The sequence below is a fragment of the Heptranchias perlo genome, chromosome 13 (assembly GCF_035084215.1).
Source record: "Heptranchias perlo isolate sHepPer1 chromosome 13, sHepPer1.hap1, whole genome shotgun sequence".
NCBI lineage: Eukaryota > Metazoa > Chordata > Chondrichthyes > Hexanchiformes > Hexanchidae > Heptranchias > Heptranchias perlo.
This window is the reverse complement of record NC_090337.1, coordinates 52369466-52393961: the sequence shown is the minus strand read 5'-3', so window position 1 is coordinate 52393961 and position 24496 is coordinate 52369466. Positions and strand designations below refer to the sequence as shown.

Sequence of the window (24496 nt, the reverse complement as noted above, 5' to 3'; positions counted from 1 at the left end):
TACAACATATAACAACAGACCAGGGATCAAACCTGGGACCATCCCGATTTGTATGTTCAGCATGGTGTATTTTATTCACTGAACTACTGGGGACTCACCTCATCAAACTCTTCAGTCATTTTCCTAATTATTTCTGTATTCTGCATATTTCGAAACATCTCAATTCTTACAGTGCCTGCAAAGGAAATATAAACAAGATATTATAAAGAAAAGATCAGTGTTACAGATAGGTCTCTGCATATAATAATGACAGTGTAAAAAGCACCAGTGTAAATTCTACTCAGGCAGTGTACAGTGCAAACATGCCAAAATAAAAAGTTTAGATTTCAAGTCACATATTTGGGCACAGACCATGTCTTGAAAAAACAAAGCAAGTCCAGCTGCTTCATTAACAACAATAGCAACTTGCATTTATATAACGCCTTTAATGTAGTAAAACGTTCCAAGGCGCTTCACAAGAGCACTATCAAAATTTGACACCAAGCCACATATTAGGACAAAAAAAAGAGGTAGATTTTAAGGAGCATCTTAAAAGGGGAGAGAGAGAGAGAGAGAGAGAGAGAGAGAGATGGATGGCACGGCCTCTAATGGCAGAGTGATTAATTTTGAGGATGTGCAAGAGGCCAGAATTGGAGGAGCGCACAGATCTCAGAGGGATGTAGGGCCAGAGGAGGTTGCAGAGATAGGAAGGGAAGACGTCATGGAGGCATTTGAAAACAAGGATGAGGATTTTTAAAATCAAGGTATTGCCGGACCGGGAGCCATTGTAGGTCAGTGAGCGTAGGCGTGATTGGTGAACAGGACTTGGTGCGAGTTAGGATACGGACAGCAGAGTTTTGGATGAGCTCAAGTTTATGGAGGGTGGAAAATGGGAGGCCGGCCAGGAAAGCATTGGAATAGAGTCTAGAGGTAACAAAGGCATGGCTGAGGGTTTCAGCAGCAGATGAGCTGAGGCGGGGCGGAGACGGGCGATGTTATGGAAGTGGAAGTAACGGTCTTGGTGATGGAACGGTTTTGTGGTCGAAAGCTCATCTCGGTCAAATAGGACGCCAAGGTTGCAAATGGTTTGGTTCAGCCTCAGACAGTGATCAGGGACAGGGATAGAGTCGATGGCTAGGGAACGGAGTATGTGGCGGGGACTGAAGACAATGGCTTCGGTATTCCCAATATTTGGTTGGAGGAAATTTCTGCTCATTCAGTCCTGGATGTTGGACAAGCAGCGTGGCCAATCCAATGGAGGGGTCGAGGGAGGTGGTGGTGAGGCAGAGTTGGGAGTCGTCAGCATACATGTGGAACCAGGCGTCGTGTTTTCGGATGATATCACTGACGGGTGGGATGTGGATGAGAAACAGGAGGGGCCAAGGGTAGATTCTTGGACTTCAGGGGTAACGGTGTGGGAGCGGGAAGAGAAGCTGCTGCAGGTGATTCTCTGGCTATGACTGGATAGATAGGAATGGAACCAGGTGAGGACAGTCCCACCCATCTGGACGATGGAGGTGAGGCTTTGGAGGAGGATGGTGTGGTCAACCATGTCAAAGGCTGCAGACAGGTCGAGAAGGATGAGGGCGGATAGTTTACCACGGTGACAGTCACATAGGATGTCACTTGTGACTTTGATAAGGGCCGTTTCAGTGCTGTGGCAGGGGCGGAAACCTGATTGAAGGGGTTTAAAACATAGAGTTGCAGGAAAGATGGGTACGGATTTGGGAAGCGACAATACATTGAAGGACTTGAGAGGAACGGGAGATTGGGCAGCAGTTTGCAAGGGCAGAGGGGTCAAGGATGGGGTGATGACGGCAGATTTGAAGGGGAGGGGGACAGTATCTGAGAAGAGGAAACCGTTAACAATATCAGCTAAAATGGGGGCCAGGAAAGGAAGTTGGGTGGTCAGCAGTTTGGTGGGAATGCGGTAGAGGGAGCAGGAGGTGGGTCTCAAGGACAAGATGAGCTCAGAGGGGGCATGAGGCGAGATGGGAGAGGAACTACAGAAAGATGCGTATTCTGGGCTAGGGCAGGGGGGAATCTTAGGGGAAGTTTGGCTTGGTGGGATAGGGGATGGGAGGGAAGCAGCAAAGGCAGCTGAACGGATAGTCTCAATCTTAGTGACAAGGAAGTCCATGAGCTCCTAGCACCTCTTGTTGGAGGTGAGGGTGCAGGGGGCAGGAGAGAGTGGTTTAAGAAGCGGTTTGTAGTGGAGAAGAGAAGCCAAAGGTTATCTTTCCATTCTAGGATGATCTTGGAATAGTGAGCAACTTTGGCAGAGGAGAGCAGGGCCAGACAGTGCTTCAGGTCGTCCAGCCAGATGTGGCAATGAATGGCTAAACCAGTTGTCTGACATAAACGTTCAAGTCTGCATCCCTTTGACTTCAGGGTGCAGAGATAAGGGCCGTACCAGGGTGAGCTACCAGAGAGTAATGGTTTTAATGGGGACAAGGGCAAAAGTGGAGGTGATAGTGTGATTGAGCAGATCGGTAGCTACAGAAATGTTGTGGTAAATGGAGGACCAAAGGCTAGACAGTTGAGAATTTGTAAGTGACTCGGGGGAGCATTTTTTCCAGGTGCGGACACAGGAGGGAGTGGGGTTGGGAAGGGGAAGTGGGATGTGGGTGGAGAGGGATACAAACGATCAGAGATAGTCTTATCCGTAGTTGACATGGTGGGAGTAGAGAGGTCACGTGAGATGGCAAAGTCAAGGGGGTGGCTGTGAATATGGGTAGAGGTGTTTATATGGAGGGAGAGATTAAAGGAGGATAGAAGCGCAGTGAATTCAGAGGGGAGAGGGCATGATGAATTGAGATGGAGGCTGAAATCATCAAGGTTGAGAAGTCGCTCGGTGCAGAGTCTGAGGGAGGAAAGCAGTGAAGTTATCTCTTGGCACTGTATCTGGGTAGGCGAGAGTACGAGGATTTTAAGGGAGAAGCGAGAGAGGCGGAACAAGGTGAGATGCTCAAAGGATGAGAAGGTGCCAGAGGAGTAGGGGAACAGACCACGCTGTGATTTTGTGATAAGGTCACAACGCCACCGCAGGAGTTGGGGCAGGGCAAGTGGTAGACGGTATAGCCAGGCAATGAGGCTTCATTAAGAGGGAAGGTGGCATCACCCATCAGCCAAGTTTCCGTCAAGGCCATGTAATCATCCACAATAAGCTCATGGATGGCAAGGGCCTTGTTCGCAAATGAACGGACAGTCCGGAGGGAGATGTGGAGGGGGACAGTGATAACTGATCTGCTGGCTGAGTCCACAGGGTCAGAGCTGGGAGGGGTGAATGGGATGGGAAGGAGAGTGTCAAGATTAGCCCCCAGCGGCCGCACTGGGCTGAAAGGTCAGTGAGAGGGTAAGATGCGGCAGTTGGGGTTGCTGCTCGTAAGGAAGCAGCGACGAGTGCCTTGATGGGCCCTTCAGAGGATGCCAAAAGAGGCAGAGAGAGAAGCTGTAGGCTCATCCAAGAGGGAATCAAGCTTGAGATGGCGGCAGGAGAGTAGGACGGTCGAAGAGTGTTGATGGGTTGGGAAGAGATTTTGGGGGGGGGGGGGGGGGGGTGCAGAGTATCCGAGAGGGGAGAAATGAAAGGAGGCATGACAGCAGGAGAGGGGTGCTTAGGAGAGGTAAAGAGAAAAGAGAGAGAGAAAAAAGGGAGGGTAAGGGAAATGAGGTGACGGGCTCAGGTTTGAAGCAGCAGCCAAAACACGCAACGAATGGACACAGGGAAACTCAAGTTACTTAGACATGGTTACATAGCAAGATTAGGGCAGATATGTCCTGGTAATAAACAGGGAATAGAGAGGAGACAATAGGAGGGTGTCTAAAGTTGAAGTCAGAGGTCCCATGGTGGGATAAAATTGATGTGGATCAGGTGGAGTCAAGCTTGGAGTATCGACAAACTGATATCCAGGTTTGGAGACAGGTGTAGCGGGCGAGCGAGTCCAGAAGCTATTTGAAGGATAGAGTATCGGAGGATGCACTGTTTGAGGTTTTTTTTAATTCGTTCATGGGATGTGGGCGTCACTGGCGAGGCCGGCATTTATTGCCCATCCCTAATTGCCCTTGAGAAGGTGGTGGTAAACCGCCTTCTTGAACCGCTGCAGTCTGTGTGGTGACGGTTCTCCCACAGTGCTGTTAGGTAGGGAGTTCCAGGATTCTGACCCAGCGACGATGAAGGAACGGCGATATATTTCCAAGTCGGGATGGTGTGCGACTTGGAGGGGAAGGTGCAGGTGGTGTTGTTCCCATGTGCCTGCTGCTCTTGTCCTTCTAAGTGGGAGAGGTCGTGGGTTTGGGAGGTGCTGTCGAAGAAGCCTTGGCGAGTTGCTGCAGTGCATCCTGTGGATGGTATACACTGCAGCCACTGTGCGCCGGTGGTGAAGGGAGTGAATGTTTAGGGTGGTGGATGGGGTGCCAATCAAGCGGGCTGCTTTATCTTGGATGGTGTTGAGCTTCTTGAGTGTTGTTGGAGCTACACTCATCCAAGCAAGTGGAGAGTATTCCATCACACTCCTGACTTGTGCCTTGTAGATGGTGGAAAGGGAATGAAGAGCCAGGAGGTGTGCAGAATTGATAGTGGGGTAGAAAAATGGTGGCAAAGTTGGCAGTCACTATAAGATCCAGAAGCAGCGTAGAAATGGACTTCGGCCCAGGAACCACACTAGCAAAATAAAGCTGAGAAACCAGGACAGTTATAAGCTCAGCAGGTAACAGCAGCGGTGTGGGATGGGCTGTAAGCTAGACAAAGTTACCTTAAAACTTAAGCAACGATTTAAAAATTCTCATCCTTGTTTTCAAATCCCTCCATTGCCTCGCCCCTCTCTATCTCTGCAACCTCGTCCAGCCCTACAATCCTCCGAGAACTCTGCACCCCTCCAATTCTTGCCTCTTGCGCATCTCCGATTTTAATCGCTGCACCATTGGCGGCCGTGCCTTCAGCTGCCTAGGCCATAAGCTCTGGCATTCCCTCCAAAAACCTCTCCACCTCTCTCTCCCTCCTTTAAGACGCTCCTTAAAACCAACCTCTTTGACTAAGCTTTTGGTCACCTGTCCTAATGTGGCTCAGTGTCAAATTTTGTTTCGAAATCACTCCTCTGAAGTGCCGTGGGACGTTTTACTACGTTAAAGGCACTATATAAATGCAAATTGTTGTTGTTGTTGTTGTTTTGATCATTAGAGTCACAGCAGCTAAGTCTTAGTGTAGTCCAGTGGAGTAGCATACTCTTGACAGCAGAGAACTCAAGGAATTTGTAAGCCAAATTTGAGCAAAGAACATTTGTTCACTGATGAAAACAAACAGCAAGCATGGTCAGGAGATAGGCAGTGAGCCCAAGTAACTTTAAACTTGCAGTTTGAACTTGTAGTTAGGTCTAAAATGCACCCACTATTAGAGCCAGGGGAACTTACCATACAGTAGAAAAAAGGATATTGGGGGAGAAAGGAAAAAGGATAGCAACGGATGGCCAAAGATAGAGTTGCACAGCAAAGGAACTCCCATGGGAACAGCCAGCCCAGTGGCCATATATGTCACAACACCAAACACTTAAATAGCTGATGTAACAAACCACAAAATAATTGAGAAAAATTAGCACTACTTTTAGTACAAGAAACTGTATAAAACAAATCTGTACTTCTGCAGAGTTAGAAGTACTTCCAACTATGGTAATTTTCCCCACAACATGGCACAGTTCCCTTACCTTAACGTTTATTGTTTGCACTGGAACAAAATTTGCACCTCAGTGATCAACTGTACCAAAGAGTTGCCAACCAACATTTCCGGTTCATTTACTTTTAAAAATCCATCAATGTGCAACTTATGTACCCAATTTTACGTTAATTCACTGTGTAATAAATATTTGTATAATACTACACCTAATATTCTATGATAAATTCTATCACCTTTATTTCACTTGGCAGTTAAGTCAGGATCAGAAAATTATTTTTGCTGCTTAAGAAAAACTGTCAACGTGAATGCATTTAAAATCTATCAATGGAAAATTGATGTATTTGGTCTGAAAAATACTGAAGTCACAATCTTTTATGAAACAGGACTTATGATTGAACATGAAAAAATATCAAGCAATAGTTCAAAAAAAAATCAAAGACTGGAAAGTGACTGAAAAGACTCCCAATTATATATTAGTTATTGATTTCTCAAACTGCCACCTTTTCTACGAAGACTACTTCAATTTGTGTAGAGCTCTTTTGTCTACATTACATAGGGGAGCTAGTGAGTCAGTTTGAGCAGACATTGCTAATTGAAACAAATATATAGCTGTGTTCTGCTGTTCAATGCTAAGTTTCTCATACAATATCAGATAGAGCTTGATGAGTATCCAAAGAAAGTCAGTGATTAGGTATTTACTGTAAGGTAATGTTACTTTCATGATTTACTGTTCCTGTAAAAAAAAATTCTATATCTTATACAAAAATACAACTAGGCCTCAAGGTGTAAAAAAATGTTACTTAGTCGAAATAAACCACAAAAAATATTCCCTGATGCAATGGATTTTTTATGGCATAGACATACTACAACTCTTTGATGAATAGTTCAAGGCCTTCAGATTTACCTTTACATCCTGAGCACTGGATGAAAAAGTTGATTAGGTCCAAAAGTGCGATGTCCCTGTCCTGCTTGTATGATTCTATCCAGTCATCAACCACAGACTGTTGAGAGAAATGTTACTATCAATTCATTACAAAAGGCTGGATAAACCTATCAGGTATTTACAGCAGCTGATACTCCACAGCTTCACTGCACGACTGTTCAGCGTAAAACACTCCACAACTTCCTCCAGCAAGATTTTGCTGTGGTTGGGCATTATGGAGTAAAATGCAACACAGATCTCACCGAAAACACTCTGATCTGTACTTGTACTGTGAGGTCACTGTCAGTATGTATATTAGTGCATTTTCAAATGAACCACTTCTGTCAGCCAACTTAAAGGCCAAGTATGAGCAACTGAACGCTAGCCTCCAAATCACACAATGATATATGGTGAGATATTTTTAATTTAATACACACAGACACACACTTACTTTCAGTTAGGAACAGAAAGTTTCTAAAGAACTTCCCCTTAAGATACATCTTTACCATTCTGCTCATGACATTGGGAATAGGAACAGATTGCAGCATTCCCCATTCAAAATATAAACTCTTGCAGCATGTCCTTTTTTGCTTCATTTTTAGATCCCTAGAGCAGGATGGAGAAATCCACTCCAAGAGCACAAGATAATGATTTGTTGTTAGGTCTTACCCCATTTCTTTGCTCACATTTTTTACTTGACTAAGACTAGGAACTCATTGTCTAAGGAATCACAGGGACAAACTGTTGTCCTAATCTTTAGTGCCACAGTAAATCTTATCCTATTATTTAAATCTTACAGCCTTGCCTGAAGAGGCAGCTCCATTTAATATAAAAGAGGCTGCTTTAACATATTCCATCAGGGAAGGTCTGCTACCCGAATGGCAAGGTCACAACTGCAAATTTACTAGTACAAATCTTGCACATTCACAATGTTATGTTCAAAGTTGCTGAATCTGCACAGCAGTATAAATGGGGGTTGATTGCCTTAGCTAGTACTACTTTGTCTCTTGTGAATCCCTGATGTTATTAACAATACTATTAAAAGAGTCTTCTAAAACATAATGGTAGGACAGCATAATTTGCATCTTTAAAAAAAAAGTGGATTGCAGATAATGAAGTGGCTCTTGAAAAATAGTTTTTCTTAAAAAAAAACTTTACCTGAAAAATAAACTGTGATTAATGAACTACTGTATGGGGCACTGTAGGTATCTCCACTTGTGGTCTAACCAGAAAACTTGGAAGTGAATGATTAGGTCAGATCCCAATTGGAAATATAAATCCTGCCTCGTTGCCCTTCCAAATGTAGAATCGTCAGGACTGCATGTAAATGGATTTGACTTTTTTTTTACCACTCCTGTAACATGCTTATAACTTAATTAGCAAGGGTCAGAAATAGTTTGCTTGTTCTTTCCATGAAAAAGGATTGAAGGGAAGGGTCCATAAGATAGTTTATTTTTCATTTACCTGCATGGCACTCTTTCCCATTTTCACCACCTCAAACAGTGTGACTGGTTCAACTTCTCCATTTTGCTGATGGTGACCATTAGCCTTTCCCTGACTTGCTCTGCCACCTGTTCCTGCACGACTTTTCTCTCCTGGAGTACGTCTTGCCTTCTTAGCAGTCTTGAAAGAAGAACAAAGAGGTTTTTTTTTAAAAGTTAAAAAGGGCACATTCATAATTTGTGAATTTTCACTTCTTCATTTTTACTTAGCTCGGTTATTACTAAAATTTCAGGAAAGGCCAATATTTCAAAGGACATTAACTAGCTATTTCCACCGTGAGCTGGAAGTAAAAATTCATGAACGGAGATCGTTGCACCTAATGTGAACAGTTTTTCTTCAAGTGACCTTATCATTGCTGTAAAGTAATTAATTAATTCAACCATGAAACCAAAGGCACCCTGTTCCATAATAAATTTTGGTCAGAACACATACAAACTAATCTTCCTTCACCCATGTAAGATTGCCAGCTTATTTGGCCTTGCTCGACAGTAACAGAATAATAGCATCAGGATTCCTCCTCCCTTGAAGATAGTGTCTCAACCATATGGTACCACAGCAGCAATTAGGACTCAAACCCAGAACCTCGCTATCTGGTGTGGCTCTGCACTACATCACACTCGCACATATTGAATACTGCAAATTTTTTATTTTCCAAAGTTCCCTTTCCCTTTCTCAGCTGGGTTACCAAACATTGGTTCGAAATATCCATCCACTCACACCAATGGATGATCTAAAAGTGGCCACCTTAATTGTATTGAAAGGCCAACCCACTTCCCATCCAAATTTCACAGGGATCCTACCAAATGCAATTGTCCAATCCTACATTCCTAGATAGAAATTGCTTACAGATTTCCTACAGGTGCCCAAATCAATCAGACGCCTCTCTGCATTGATAAAAAATATATTCCAGCCCTGCAACATTAATTAAACAAGCAACCATTCCAACATGCTCGTGTTTTTTCTTTTGAATGCCATTTACTAGTAACCAGATGTTTGGCAACCAGAAAAGCAATCTAACTATTTCTTTAAATCTTGCATCAGTCCATGTATTGTCGTGTTCCTTCGCTTCCATCAGATTGCAGAACCAGAGACCACTGTATCTTCAACCAATCACATCTCAGTGGACTCTCCACCCTTCAATTCTGTTCATTCAGCCGATCAAATTCCGTAAGTAGGAACCAAAGCAGAGTCCTTAACCATTTGGCTACTGCCACTTCTGATTTGGTAGAAAGGGATTAGCTTAATCAAACAAATTTCTGGGGTATACAGGTCCCCTAAAAGTAAACTTGCACATAACACAATTTAAAAAGCAACAAAGGTATCCATAAGCTTTCCCATTCCACCTTCCAATCACTCCAACGTCTCTCTTCCACGACCCTGCAACTTAAAATCAATAACCTTATCCACAAGTACACCCTCCCCCACGAGCAGGCAGCACTACACTTACCCACACCACTGCACTCCAAAGCCTGGCCCAACAGGAATGTAACAGCATGTGCATCACACCAAAGGCATATGCATGCTGATGAATCTTCAGTTCCCCATCCTCTGCAGCCGCTGTCTTCAGTCACTTTACACCCACTCAGTTCTCCACTTAGTTCTGTCGTTAGCTGTCCCTTGCTCAATACCCCCTCCTGAAACTCCACGCAACGTCATTATGTAGTCCTGACACCTGTGGTTCTGTTCCCAGGCTGTCTTTGCTCCATTCCCCAGGCCTAAGCCCACTTCTAACCATTTGAAATGAGAGAGAAAGCTCCTGCACCACAAAAAGCCATGATCTAAAAGGCAGTGACATTCAGATCCACAAGATAAGATTCACTATCCTCTCCCAGGCAATCAATGCAGGCGAGAAATAAAATAGCAAAAATATATATAAGGCACTGCGATGAAAAGTAGGGCTAGGAAAGGTTGCAGAAGTAGAGAGAGCCAAGTCATAGAAGAACCTGTAAGTGAGAATACGGTATTTGAATTCAAGATGCTGGGGGACATGGAGCCATTGAAAGTTTGCAGGACAGGAATAGCAGGAGAGTGGGACTTAGTGCAGAATAGGATGCAGCAGAGTTTTGGACAAGTTGGAGTTAATGTAAGTTGGAACTTGAGTAGCTGACAAAGATGGTTGGAGTAATTGAGCCTTAAGTTGACAGAGGTGGTTGAGGGTTTCGATGGCAGTGGGGTGAGTTGGTAGCAGAAGCGGATGATGTTACAGAGGTGAAAATGGGCAGTCTTAGTGATGACTGGGATGTGGGGTTTAAAGCACAGTTTTGGGTCAAACAGGGCACTGAGGATGCTTACAGTCGAAGTCATATTATTACTTTGGCATGTTGCTGGGAGAATCACATTTGGGAGGTGCTGCAAAGAAGCCTTGGTGACTTGCTGCAGTGCATCCTGTAGTTAGTACACACTGCAGCCATGGTACGCCAGTGGTGGAAGAGGTGGATGTAAAGGTTGGTTGATATTTAGTTTAGTGGATGGGGTGCAGATCAAGCGGACTGCTTTGTCCTGGATGGTGTTTAGCTTCTTGAGTGTTGCTGCAGGTGCAGCCATCCACGCAAGTGGAGAGTTTTCCATCACACTCCTGACTTGTGCTTTGTAGGTGGTGGAGAGGCTTTTGGGAGTCAGGAGGTGAGCCACTCACCACAGATTACCCAGCCTCTGACCTGCTCTGATGGCCACATTTATGTGGCTGGTCTAGTTGAGTTTCTGGTTAATGGTGACCCCCGGGATGCTGATGGTGGGCAATTTGGTGATGGTAATGCCATTCAATGTCAAGAGGAGATGGTTACGTTCTCTCTTGTTGGAGATGGTCATTGCCTGGCGCAAATGTTACTTACACTGCACTGCAACAAGTCGTCACTGCTTCTTCGGCAGCACCTCCTGAGTTTGCGACCTCCACCACCTAGGACAAGGGCAGCAGGTGCATGGAAACACCTCCAAGTCACAAACCATCCCAACTTGGACATATATCACAATTTCTTCATCATCACTGGGTCAAAATTCTGGAACTCCCTACCTAACAACATTTTGGGTGTACCTTCACCACATGAACTGCAGCAGTTCAAGAAGGAGGCCCACCATCGCCTTCTCAAGGGTAACTGGGGATGGGAAATAAATGCCGGCATTGCCAGCAATGCAGAAATGCTACTTCAGTGCACAAAGGGTTACTGAGGTGTAGAGAACAAATGGATCATTCCAACAAGCAGGCAACATGGGAAAGCAGACTGTGATTTAGTACAGAATTAAAAACAATGAATGAGTGCTGTCAAAGGCCAAAAACTACAGTTTTAATTTGGTGTAGAATGTCAAAATATGAAGGTGTTTCCTCCATTTTTGTATATATATAATATTCGGAATGCTGTGCCCTTTGTATGAATTGAATTACTCTGGTGTTTTAATTGATAGATTTATCCACTTTCTTAGCTCTGGGTACCTCCAGCATAAGTTTACTAATGCAAAATGCACCAATATGATGTTTTTAATGACACAATGAAAAACACTATTTAAAAATCCATACCGGGGGTCTGCCAGGACCTCGAGCTCTGCGTTTCCGCCCTTTCACCTCTGGGTCATCGAATTCACTAGTAACATCGGAATGAATGGTTGTTTCATTGGTTGACTCCCTGAAAGTTAAGGATTACAAAATATAATTTCAAATCAAAAGAAATACAAAGTGAGACTATATGCGCTCGAATTTATATTTCAATTCTTCCCATAATCACCACCACGCAATGGACAAAGCAAAAATCTGAGTTATCAGTGCTATAGAATTAACTATATTCTATAATATAAGTTATTTGGAATTCAGTGTAAGCTTATCTATACAAAGCAGGCACATTTAAAAACTAAAGACCTACACAGCATGCTTATTCTGCCTCACGTCTTTCTAATAAGTTGTCATACAAAATAAGGACACAATTTGAAAGAGTGAAGCATCACAGTTGAATGACGAGCATAATGTCATACTTCTCATATTATTTTAAATAGCAACTATAAAAATCGAAGTTACAAAGAATCAGATGGAAAAGGGTAAAATACTGCAAATGTTGTTAACTACTTATTCCTAGATGTGCTCCACATTGAATTTAAGAAGCAAAAATACTATGAAAAAATTGTAATTAAGGGTTCCTCTGTGGAAGCCAGTACAAACAATTCATGTGAAAAGTGAGACAGTAAACCAAAGAAGAAAACGTAATTGAGTAATGTCAACGCAGGGGATCCTCATAAGTCCATTCTGTTTTTGCACTAGCATCAGTATGATCAGTCTGCTTTCAGACTGATAGCAAACCTTTTTTTTTAAAAAACTTAATTTCTTTTGAATTTGGCAAAGGCAGTATTTAATGCACTGAATAAACTGACACCAAAGCTAGGAAGGTGATGCATTCCTTGGCCAGCATGACCAGAGCACATTCACTTCAATTGTTTCACACAGCAAACTAATTATTCACGTTAATCAATGATGGAGCCATTAAAATGCAATTTTCACATTGCATTAAGAGAAGGCTACGTGGGGACATGAGTATTTGGTATATACAGTACTTGAGTTACCTTCTCTTAACTTTTGGAATTTTTCCTGTCACAATAGAAAGATTAATGAAAATCAAGAGAATTGTCCACGTAGAGGTACTGAGCACAACGGTGTTACAGCACTTAATTAACATCAGTAGAAACAGTCATTAACACAAGGTGCTTCAATTTCTACTGAGTACATTAGAGCGAATTTTCACTACAGCTATCGTGTCAGTGCAAAGTTGTTTTGCTTCACATCAACGATCAGTAAAGTGTAAATTCAGCTTGAATTCAGTATCAGGGTCTGACCTGACACGAAGAGGTAGCAATCTCACTATGCTTCACTCTGGAGTCAGGTCAAGCCTTAACTCTGAACTTACTTCGCGTTTAACTTATAGCATAAATGGATCCTTAAATTGAGCTGATGTAATCCAAACAAGTTTCCTTCATGTAGTAGTGAGCGCTCATTGTTTAAACAAAAATATTCAGAACAGAAAAAAAACATATTTCACAAACCAATTTGCGAAAGAACAGAATCTGATTCTGTGTAATGGTCAGATTTTTAAAAATGAATACTGATGAAGCCAATCGTACACAAGCCAAATTACATGCAATACTTTTACAATTGGAATTCATCAATTTCCTTTTATAAATTAGCTTTCATTAAACATTTTGAATGCTATATGTTTTTAGTAGCTTTTAAAATACCAGTGATGAAACAAAATAGATTTCAGTGCATTTTGGATGCAAAATATAAACAAAATAAAAGAATGTACAAAATATTTTTTCATTCACAGTAGCTGTTGTTGTTCGCAGGGACAAAATATCACTTTTTTTTATTTTAAAGAAATACTACTGCAGTCCTCCATGGATTTGTGCCCTGAGCTGAAGAACATGTACTCTGGAAACATTTGTTTCAATGTTCTGATCATCTAAAATTGATGTACTTACTGTAACACTGGTATCTCTGGAGTGATCATCTCTTCAGCACCGTTGCCGTCCACAAATCTGGGCTGGAATTTTGCAACTTCCTCCTTTTGTTTTTAGGTAATCTTCCAATTAACTTGATTATGTGAAAAGTGTTTACTTCTCCCTTTTTTTGATTAATCTTTATGAAAGACATATTTGGGCAAATTCTAAAATGAAAAGTGATTGCAGTGTTAGAAAAGAATACCTGAACTGTTTTTGAAGAAAACAAACATATTACCATGTATTATTTTTTACAAATTCATACATTTCTAACAATACTTCAAGCTACAGTACCACGTTTTGGAACCTTTGCAGGGGTGGCCTATTGCTGTTAACCCAAGCCTGTCCACATTCTACCTTGGCTACAATTGCTTTCAGTGCAGATCAAAGTTTTATAAAGTTTCTGACCACTACAGATTACAAGTGAAATACTTGTAATCTGTAGTGGTCAGAAACTTGTAACACCCCTCCCCATATCAATTAGCTATATATAACAAAATGAGATGAATTAGAAATTGCTCAAAGTATAAAAAGTCTTCATATTTTTGTCTGCTTGTAATTTCTTCAAGAGAGTTGATTAAACATACAGATTTTACTGATTAAAATATGACTGTTCTGCACTTTTTGCAAATGCCAACATCTATTAGCAGAAATATACATGGCAGTATTAAAAGTTGAATTTGATCAAGAATAACTTCTTTTGGAAAACTGAATTTTATCACAAAGGAATTGGATCACAGACTTCCCTTAACTATATATTTTTTTTTAAAAGTTCAGCTGATTTTTATTGCAAGTGTAGGTTTGAAATAGGCAGAACTGAGTAAAAAGGCTCTTTCTGCTTTGTCCACTCTGTGGTTTTCAACCCACTGTTACTTAGTTTTATGAAATCACTAGGGAAAAGAGACACCCACAGGAATACTTCTGTATTGCACACTGTAGCATTTGCCTCAATTCTGTATGTTTACACCTACAGTAATACATTTTATTTTGACAAAGCATCATGATCACAAAAGATAAGGAGTCAAAATCCCTTGCAAGATGTATATAATATAATGTGGCTTGTTCTAAACTACTTGAAATAAAGCTCATCATCTTTGGTTAAAAAGATTAATTGAGAAGTATTTTCATAAAATAGTGTTCTTACAGCATTTCCATTACATGTTCCATCCACAGATATCACTTTTAAAGTATCCTTTAATATGAACAAGGAGCTAAGCTATTTGAATTGGGAAGAATTTGTAAACTGTGATCTTGTGGTATGGTCTCTCCCTCACCCCTATTTAGCTTGCACTTTCATATCACCACCAGGGGCAGTATTATCCACAAGCTTAAAATGATAAAAAGCATTAACCCCTCAGTTACTTTCTTCAAAAATTAAAGTCAAGTATTTCAACATCTATTCTACATGTAACAAAAAGGACATTTATAGTCTGATTTGTTTTGCCTCTTCTACCTACGACACCACCAGAATTACAAAAAAAAACTTAGAACATTAAAATTATAATTAGTTAGGTCACAATAGGGGGCACTCTGGAAATATACACAAAAAGAAATCTACTGCTGGGTAACAGAGTTTCATTTCTACACAACTTATTAACAGTTGTTAACAAACCCTGGAGTCACTACCAATTTTATATATTTTTTTAAGAAAACCATTTGATCTTTAAACTCCTTAAACATATACCTGATTTAATAATGTTCTATTTTTTTTAAAAAACACAAATTAAATAACTTGTTAGCCTGCCACTAGATGGCTGCATTGCAGATAAGCTGGTATACAGTTTGCCTAGACCCAACAGCTGTGGTGAACTCTTAACGTTGTGAAGCTACAGCCTGCAACCTCTAATTTCTGCAACTTAGAGTGGTACGCATATTGTTTCTCAGACACACTGTGTGCAGCATGTTACCAGCAGAGGGTTCTGCTGGATAATATGAACAATCTCACTCACAGATCATCAACATTCGAGTCAGAACTACAATAAGCATTACAACTCAATGAAAGAAAATTTCTTAAATCAGAACCTTAGAAGCCTGCAGTTCGTAACCTACAGCATTAGACATGCTCTTCTGCTGGACTGGCTTTAATCTGACTTGGAAAATTGACAGATGCCATTACGTACTGTTGTGCTTGGCTCAGTATTTTTTGGGTTTCAAATGGTTTTGGCATTCTTGCATGCTCCCTGGACAACAGAAATCCTCAGCTGATTGTTTCTTATCTGACAAGCCTGGCAACACAGCTGTAAACTGCAGCCAATCAATGAGTAGTAACACCCATCCCCCACCCTGTTACCAATATGCTCAGAGGATAGAAAAAGGCAAGACAACGGAATTCTTTTTATTACAAGCTAAATCAATGGATATTTTATTGCACATTTTCAACAGAAACAAAACTACTTTGAATTCTTGAAAACCTACAAAGAAAAATCATAACATTGATTATCCACATTACTTTTAGTCACCCATCCTAATATCTCCTTCTTTGGCACGGCATCCTGTGAAGTGCCTTGGGACATTTTTCTATGTTAAAGGCACTATATAAATGCAAGTAGCTGTTAACAATGGTATGATTTAATTAGAAAACCCCCAGCACCTCAAGAGGAACTAAAATCTTGTAACCAATACCATAACTTTATTTTATGCACTTAAGTATAAAGCTAATAATCAAGATATTCCTAAACTGTCGAGCATCCACTAAACTATAAATAAATACACCAGATAACACCTCCATTTTACCAGTTTATCATTTTTAGAAAGCTTGCCACCTACTAAGTAATCAAAGTACTGCGCAGCACCAAAGCATTGAATTAACATTGAAATGTTATTACTGAAAGCCAGCATTATGCAATATAAATGATCGACATCTTGAATGCAATATGCCAAACAATTATGTCATTAGAAAGGTTGCAGACAATGCAATGAATCCACTTCAGGCACATCTGCCTTCACAATCTATGCACTAGAAAGCCAGTTGTAGTATCCAATCCGAGAAGTCGTCTTACTTTTAAAAACAAACTTTCACACTTGCTGCTATCCTTCAAGAGCAAAAAACAGACGGAATTTAATTTTTTTTTACTTAAGTGTGCATTAGGGGAGGGGACTGTAGCACTTTGAGTTTTCAGTTATTTAGGGAGAACGAGAAAGGGCTACAAAACAACATTCCTTATTCCTGCAATAAAGAGTGAAGAGGCACCCATCATTCGTCATTCCCCTTAACCACAGAAATTGACGGTCTCTCCTGCATTTCTTTTCCATCAAACCCCTGACATTGAGTACTCCTAGAAAGTAATATAGTAAAAAAAATACAATCAGCAAAAAGAACAGCAACCAGGAATTCCAAAGAGCAGCCTATATGGAGTTAGCTGATCTAAATCATACGGCAGTAGGTGCTCTACAACTGGCCTTAGCACTCCAGGTTAGGATGGAGGGGCAAAAATAATCAGCCAAGATTCCAACTCCATTAACTGGTGACCCATGCTGGAAGTATACATGAGGATATTGGATGTGAACAAACTGGGCTTAGCTTTAGTGCCCCCACAACTGAGTAACCTACCAATACTTAATTACTTTCTAAGCTCACAGGTAAAGAATGGTGCGATATTGACATCTGATGACCATGGAACATTACAAGAAGCCAATGCATTCAGGAGGAGGAATGGAGAAGGTTAGAAGAAAAAATAAAAAAGCATACTATGTCATTTTTAATGGCTTTGGTTTCCTTAGATCACATCACTATTTGTGATCTAAGGAACAAAGACGTAAAAAAGGTAAAATAAAAAAAACTTGCAGTTGTATAGCGTCTTATTACACTTAAATCTCTCGCAGTGAATTACTTTTTGAACTACAGAGATTTATGTAGGCAAACGAGCACACTACTTATAAAACCATTCATCCAGATTTTGGTTTAATTTAAATAACTGGTCTGGTTTTTTAACAGAAACTGTAAAACAAATTCAAAATGGGCTGCTAAATCAAAACGGATGTTTTCGGAGGAAATCAAAAACAGTGTCTTTGGACATTTCACCCCATGAAAGATTTCTCCAGGGCTTAAATACTGAAGAAGCATTTCATGCGCCTGAGTACGCGGGAAGTACAGGTGGCTACATATATTTCCATTGTGACCACAGAATTATCAAATCTATGTATTTTCTCAGTATGATGTGGTGAAAACTTTGATCCATTTGGTAAAAAGGCAACTATTTGGAGCCATACTTCTCTGTTAAGTATTTGGCAAGCAACATTACATCACCTTTGGAAGATCACTTTTTGAGACTTTATCCTATCACTTCTTTGCAAAAAAAGTTGTCTAATTCTATTCAAAATTATATGAATATATTGTTAAAAACTGAGACTTGTGCCAAGTCTGGTAACAAGTTTTTTTTTCCAGAATTCAAATCTGATATTTGCACATCAAATGACAACTTAACTTATTTTAATAAATTGTTAAAAACATCTTCAAATTTACACCCATTGGCCATAAATTACACCCATTTAATATAAGTTTATATCCATTACAAATATAATTTACACCCATTGGCTGTAAATTATTTCTCCAGCAGCAGTAAAATACAATGAGTAGATTATTTAAAATATTTCTATACATTTTTTTCCTTTCCCTATATTTAGACAACATGTTGCTCTGTTGTCAAAGGCTAGGTAAAGTCGTAAGTTTGGTGAATGGAATACCAGTTAATTGTTAATTTACGTAAAAAAATGTAGCTGCAGTCCAAGAGCACTTACACGTTTATCTTTTTTAATTATCCAAGTCACATTACACAGTAAGCAAATGTTAAAGCCTTATTATCGACTACAAGCTTTGACATGGCAGCACGAACATCACAGACTGATTACAAATACTTTCCATATGAACTTCGAGCATTCAACATCATTTTAATGGGGCTCCGTTGTATTTAAATCAGAGTATGCTGGGGTTGTACAAATTTTGTACTCCATTACGTTGTTGACCAGGTTAGAAAAACATGAGAAACCTCTAATGGAGAAGGCCACGAGGCTCAATAAATCCATCCTTTTTGATTGATCTCAATACCACTTAGCCACTTTCTCACCATATCTCTCAATCACTTCTCTCTTTAGAAACACATCTATTTGCCACACAAGTGCATTATTTTAGAGTCAAAATATTCTACCCGATTACTGTCTTCACTCGTAATTTGTATCCCTTATTATATCAATTCCATGTTGTAATGAACTTGCCTGAATCAACTTTGTCCATCTCCTTCATAACTTTCCTCATAAGTTTAAAAAATTTTATTCGGCCACTTCTAACTCATTTTTATTTTTGAAAAAGGAACAAGACCAACTTATGCAGCCAAATAATTTATGCTTCCTGATAAATTGGATTAGCTCAGATTTATTTTTAAAATGAAGTTCTTTCCATGCTCACTAAACACATTTATCTTAGAAAGCAATACATATGCTTCTGTGGCACTCGTGGTGGGTGAATGCTGGCTAGGATTTATGCCAAGCTCCCAATCCGCTCTGTACAAACTTTACAATTTATTCTAGTAAAATAGAAACAAAGAAAATCTAAGTGTCAGAATTCATGGCATACTAAGACAATTATGGCAAGCAACCCTAAAGCTATAGACTCAAATAAGATGTCAGCAAACAGTTCTGAACAGCACCAAATCCAAATATCTGCTATATCAGGTCTCAATTTCCATAAAAACGAATTGTATTAATGTGCATAATTTCCAATTGTCAAAATGACCTTTGGGTTATAAATTATGAACACAAGTAGAAAACATAAATTAGTTCTAAATTATTAAAAAAATATAAGCATAAAAATAAATTAGTTTGAAATTAATCAAAATGATTTACTGAATCCCCACTAAACAAAAAAGCATGTTTTTCATTGCTTTTCCCAGCAAAAAAGTGTGCCCAACTAATTTCATTCTTTGGTAGACATAAAAAAAATTGATATGAATCCAAAAGCATTGTTAATTGTATCCATGTGATTTATATCAATTAGTGTTATTTGCATTCAGGTGGCTTGTATCAATTGGGGCTTTCTTGTATCCCTATTTAAGAGAGCTTATCTAGGGTGTGGTGTGTGTAATCTGGAGCTCTGTGAATAAAGGCTTGGAAGCAACTGAAGACCAGGCTCTAATATTCTATCCTTCATCACCGGGCTATCCAACTTATAACAAGCATCTCCAGGGAATGAGGAAAGAAAGGTGAATGTTTCAAAGTCTAGGTCTAGGACAAAAAAATGTACAAAACCATATAAACCCATGTCATATCATCAATTAAAGGGGGAAGTGGCATAGCATTATTTGAAAGTAATGTGATAAGAAATTGGACAACCAAATTAATAAAAATGCAAAACATTGTTTCTGGATTGCTACACAGATACAGATTCTTGCCACAGGCAAGAGAACATTAACCCAACCCGTCTAACATTCCTATTATGAATATATGGCTGGGCTTATGTTTGAAGTGATTCCAGAACATAACAGATGATGTGCTGTTAAAACAAACTTTGCATCACTTGTGCGGTGGATACAGCCCATGAAATAAGCATGTAGGAACAACTCTCTCCTCTCCCCTCCCAAAAAATAAACAGACATTTGGCTACCATTTGGGAAATCTTCAGGTTATTGTTAGTGTATCAATACCTTTCTCCTTTGTTGAAAATAAATCATTAACATTAGACTTCCACCCTGACAACTCATGTACTGTGTTGGTTTCAGACTGTAATGCACGGTTTGAGCTCTGCAACTGTCAGAAACCCAGTCCAAAGAACAAGAGGTCTGCAGCCTATGTGCAACTAACTACATTAGAGAGAGAGCACTGTTGCAAAAGCTAAATATCTTGATACTCAAATGGTGTGATGAACATTTCTGGCCCTCCCCAACATTTACCTCTGCTGTAAATAGAACAAGGTTCCATTGGACTGCAATCTTAATTCCCATATATACTAATCAGACAGCAAGTGCAGCGTCTCTCATTTTACTCAAACCTGCTTTGGTATGACACTGCAAAAACAGATAGCAACTGCTACACATGTAGTTGTAGAAGAGATTATGTTGAACAGTCACACATTCTGCCATTTTTGTGTGTGCTCAAGGTGAGAGACTAACATTAAGCACTCCCAGATGACATATAGAATTGGGGCAAAGCAAAGTAAAGCTTTCTCCAAGCTGTCTAAGGATGTGCCTCAAACTTAAACTCAGAAAAAGCATTGCCAGTTTGATTGTGGGTAGATGGGGATGGAAGAAATCATCATGGCCAAGTCTAATCATGTTCGCACCCAACAATGGCACATGCAAACTTTGCAATAGAGGTCACTACAGTGCACTGAAGTGCAGGAAACTTGGCCATTTTTTAAAAAAAGCTCCCTAGCCTTGGGACCAGCTTACTCAACACAGATCACTGAACGAGCCTAAGGCCTTTTTGATCTGTATGAATCAGTAAAACCTACTTACTGCTCTGAGGCATCAAAGAGCCGCAGACAGCAAAAATGCAACACATTTATCTAGGATAGCTTCATGCAAAGATCTCAGAAATTAAAATACAATGCATCAATTCATATACTATCCAATATCCTTGTTATTTGTCTTTGTCTTAAAAATTAGGCATGGCGAATTCAAACGTTTAGGACAGTGACTCAGTGCTGCAAAACAATAAATATCACATCCACATATCCTAATTATTGACCTTATATTAAAATGGTTTCTCAAAATAAGTACTTCTACTACACTTTCATCCAAAACAATCAACGTACACTTAAAAAGTGCCTTTAAAGTACCAAAGTATTTCACATGTAAGAGTGAGGAAAGATATAGGGGAGGTGAGTAAATACATGGTTGAAGGGGTAAATTTTGAGGTTGTTGAAGATGGCGAGATGGAACATGGCAGAGAAGTTTAAGAGGAGAATTCTAGAGTATGGGTTGATGGCTGTAGACCCAGTTGCTGATGGTGGAGTAGAATGGAAGTGAGGAGCCAGTGGAGGTTGGTGAGGACAGAGGCAATAGGTGAGTAGGAATTGGTACATGATAGGATGCAATAAGTGGAGTCTCTATTCACATTTTAGTTTGTACAGGGATGCCGGCAACGAGAAGGGTGGATCGGTTGAGCCTGGAAGTAACAGTTGCATGGATGAGAACAATGTCAACATTGGTGGAGGTTTTGTTGGGCGTGGGGGGTAAGGATGGATGCAGGTAATGCCACAGATCGAAATAGTCGGTCTTGATAATGTATAGGGTACAAAGTTTGAAGCTCAGCTCAGAGCCAAACAGGAAATTGAGGTTGCATATCGACAACCTGAGCAAGCATCTAGGGAAGGGGAAACAACTAAGGAATAAGGTCTGGAGTTTTTGGCAATAGCCGAACTGGATGGCTTTGTTCTTGCAAACTTCAAGCTGAGAAAAGATGTGGCTCATTCACACTTAATATTGGACATGTGTTGTGCATAGCAATAGTTGTGGAGTTCACTGTGGTTACAGAAAGATAAAGCTGGAGGTTGTCGGTGTACATGTGGAAGCAGAACTCACCCTTGCAAATAATATTACTCAGATGAGAACAAGCAAGGGGCAAAGATGGATGGAGATGGCCTTGTGGCCAAATCCAGACCAGAAGAAATATCTTCACTGGAAGACACAGGCACATTGAAAAAGAAGCCCGCTAACTACTAGTTGAGAGCTGAACTCTCAATCCTACACACATGAAGTCAAGTCTGAAAAAATACTGGTCACTTAAATTTGCTTGACATAAGAGTCATTTCTCAAATCAAACTGTTAGTTGGAACAGTACAGAAGCAAGCTGTTCCATTTCTCAAACAAAAAACTGACCTCATCTGATTTACCCTGTTCAAATTGCATCTCATCCAGTCGTCGTGAATTGACAAGCAACTTGGAGATGTCCATGACTACACTGCATAAACTGCACAATAGCAGCCTTGTAAATCTCCAGCATTCTACAGTTAGCCAGCCCATCACCCACATCCATTGCACTAAATGAACTTGCGGAAAAGTCCTTTAATAAAATAAAATCCTACACTTTGTGAGTGCAAACAAATCAAATATTTATTCTAAAACAAATTACACAGGTTGTGGCTTTTCTTCAGCTTAAATTCATTGACATTCAACCACATTCACCCTTGAGATCAATTTCTCTACAAAAGCAAATCTCATTACATATACAAATTGGAAAACTATCTTGTTAAAATTCAATTGTATTTGAATTATAACAGATCTGAATCAAACAGAACTTGGACTCCACTGGACATGGTTCAAATAACAAACCTCTGAAGTAACTGCATTTACATTTCCTCAACTCAAAATTGCTTCATATACTGGAGACAAAACATCGTGGATTAACAGCCGATGGATTAAAAGCCCCTCCCCCAACCACACTTGCTTTTCATACTTAGTTACAGGCAGCAGCAAAATAATTAGACAGTCACCTATCATTAGAATCCAGGCTGCAAAATAAGTAGTTGTACTGTAGAACAATGCAATGTAAATAAGAAAACAGCATTAAAAATTCAGATATTTAACCACTCCCAATGCAAATTATGGTGCATCTGTTTATATATACTCGTCAAACTGCCAAATAGGTTTTAAACCTTAGTTTAAATGAAAATCATTCTGAACACTGTTCATAATGAACATTAGTTTTGAGGCAATGAGATTCAATACGGTCTGGTCCGAAGTATTCTTGCCCATTATAATGGAATAGTTTTCATTCATTGTGCTGTGTCAGGCAGCTTGGATAAACGAGGCATACAGGTGCTACAGGACTGTTTTGTTTTCTCTCTCTGGAGGATGAGTGTGAATCAGTGAGACACATACACAGGCTTCAGAATGTCAGAGTGAACTCATATTGCTTATAACCTAAATCATTACCAGTTAACTTAGTTTGTAAGAGAGCTGCATAGAATGGAGGAAAGTCTGAAAGATAGGAGTGGAATCCGAGGATAGTAGTGCCAAAGGGATGATCTGTGGAAGAGACATTCAAGGAGGCTTGAGTAGTCTACAGTATAAAGTAGCTCAGAGGCCAAGAAGGATGAATAGGGACAGAAAACTGTGGTTATAATCACAAAGGGCATTGTTGATGACTTTGATCAATGTGATCTTGGTAATATAGGCAGCACTTTGATTGGAGGACTTCAAATAGGGACTGGTGGGAGAGTTGGGAGTGTTATTGCAACATAACTATCTATTCCAGGACTTCTGACAGGAAGGGAAGGCTGAGGATGTGGCAGTAGTTGGAGGGGATAGAGGAAATAAGGGTAGGTTTTTTTTTCCAGGAGGGGTTAATGCCAGCACTTTTGAAAGATGTACGGTTTGAGACAAAGAATAGAGACAGGTTGACGATGTCGGTGATCATGAGACTGAGATGGCAAAGTTGGGTAGTTAGGAGCTGGGATGGGAGAAGGTGAAAGGAGCAAGTGGAGGGCTTCATGGATGAGGCAAATTTAGTGGGGGAAGAAATGAGAGAAAAACTGTGGTCTAAGAGAGTGATGTCAGGAAGGGTGGTGGGCAGGGGAAAGTTTGGGAGGGGGGGGTGGGGATGTTGGTGGAGGCAGAGGCAGCACTCATAAGGAAAGAGTACTTTTAAATTGTGGCAATTATTTATTACGAAGGGGGGGGGGAAATCAGTTGACCCAAACTGCAGAAAATCTACTGCTGTCATATCTAGTTGCTGCTGTTCCTCCTTTCTATTCTCCCAACCCCTGGAATTCGCCAAGCTCTCCATCAAAAATGCAGTCCAAATTGCCTGTAACTAGGCTCTATATTCCCAAGCATTAATCTGAACAAAATGAAACTGGAATAAACTCTCTATTGCCAAACAATTTGGGTAATCTTTTTCTACCCTGGAAATTTTTTGCTATATTTGAACACTATGGATGGCAAAGGATTGGACATTTTGGGTGGCACACGGTTAAATATTTATCCCTGGTTCAATGTTGCTAATGGAGGCTGGAAATA

General features: G+C 40.3%; 1 protein-coding gene across 1 annotated transcript in view; it reads right to left on the bottom strand.

The window, feature by feature from the left end:
* LOC137331596 (cohesin subunit SA-1) overlaps positions 1 to 24496 on the bottom strand; it is a 163183-nt gene that overhangs the window by 43938 nt on the left and 94749 nt on the right. The window contains exons 2-6 of the mRNA XM_067995499.1: positions 13527 to 13711; positions 11584 to 11689; positions 8034 to 8192; positions 6552 to 6648; positions 99 to 175 (exon numbers count right to left, since the gene is read on the bottom strand). Of these exons, the coding sequence (XP_067851600.1) occupies positions 99 to 175; positions 6552 to 6648; positions 8034 to 8192; positions 11584 to 11689; positions 13527 to 13555 (468 nt within the window). The 5' untranslated portion in view covers positions 13556 to 13711. The remainder of the gene's footprint in view (positions 1 to 98; positions 176 to 6551; positions 6649 to 8033; positions 8193 to 11583; positions 11690 to 13526; positions 13712 to 24496) is intronic.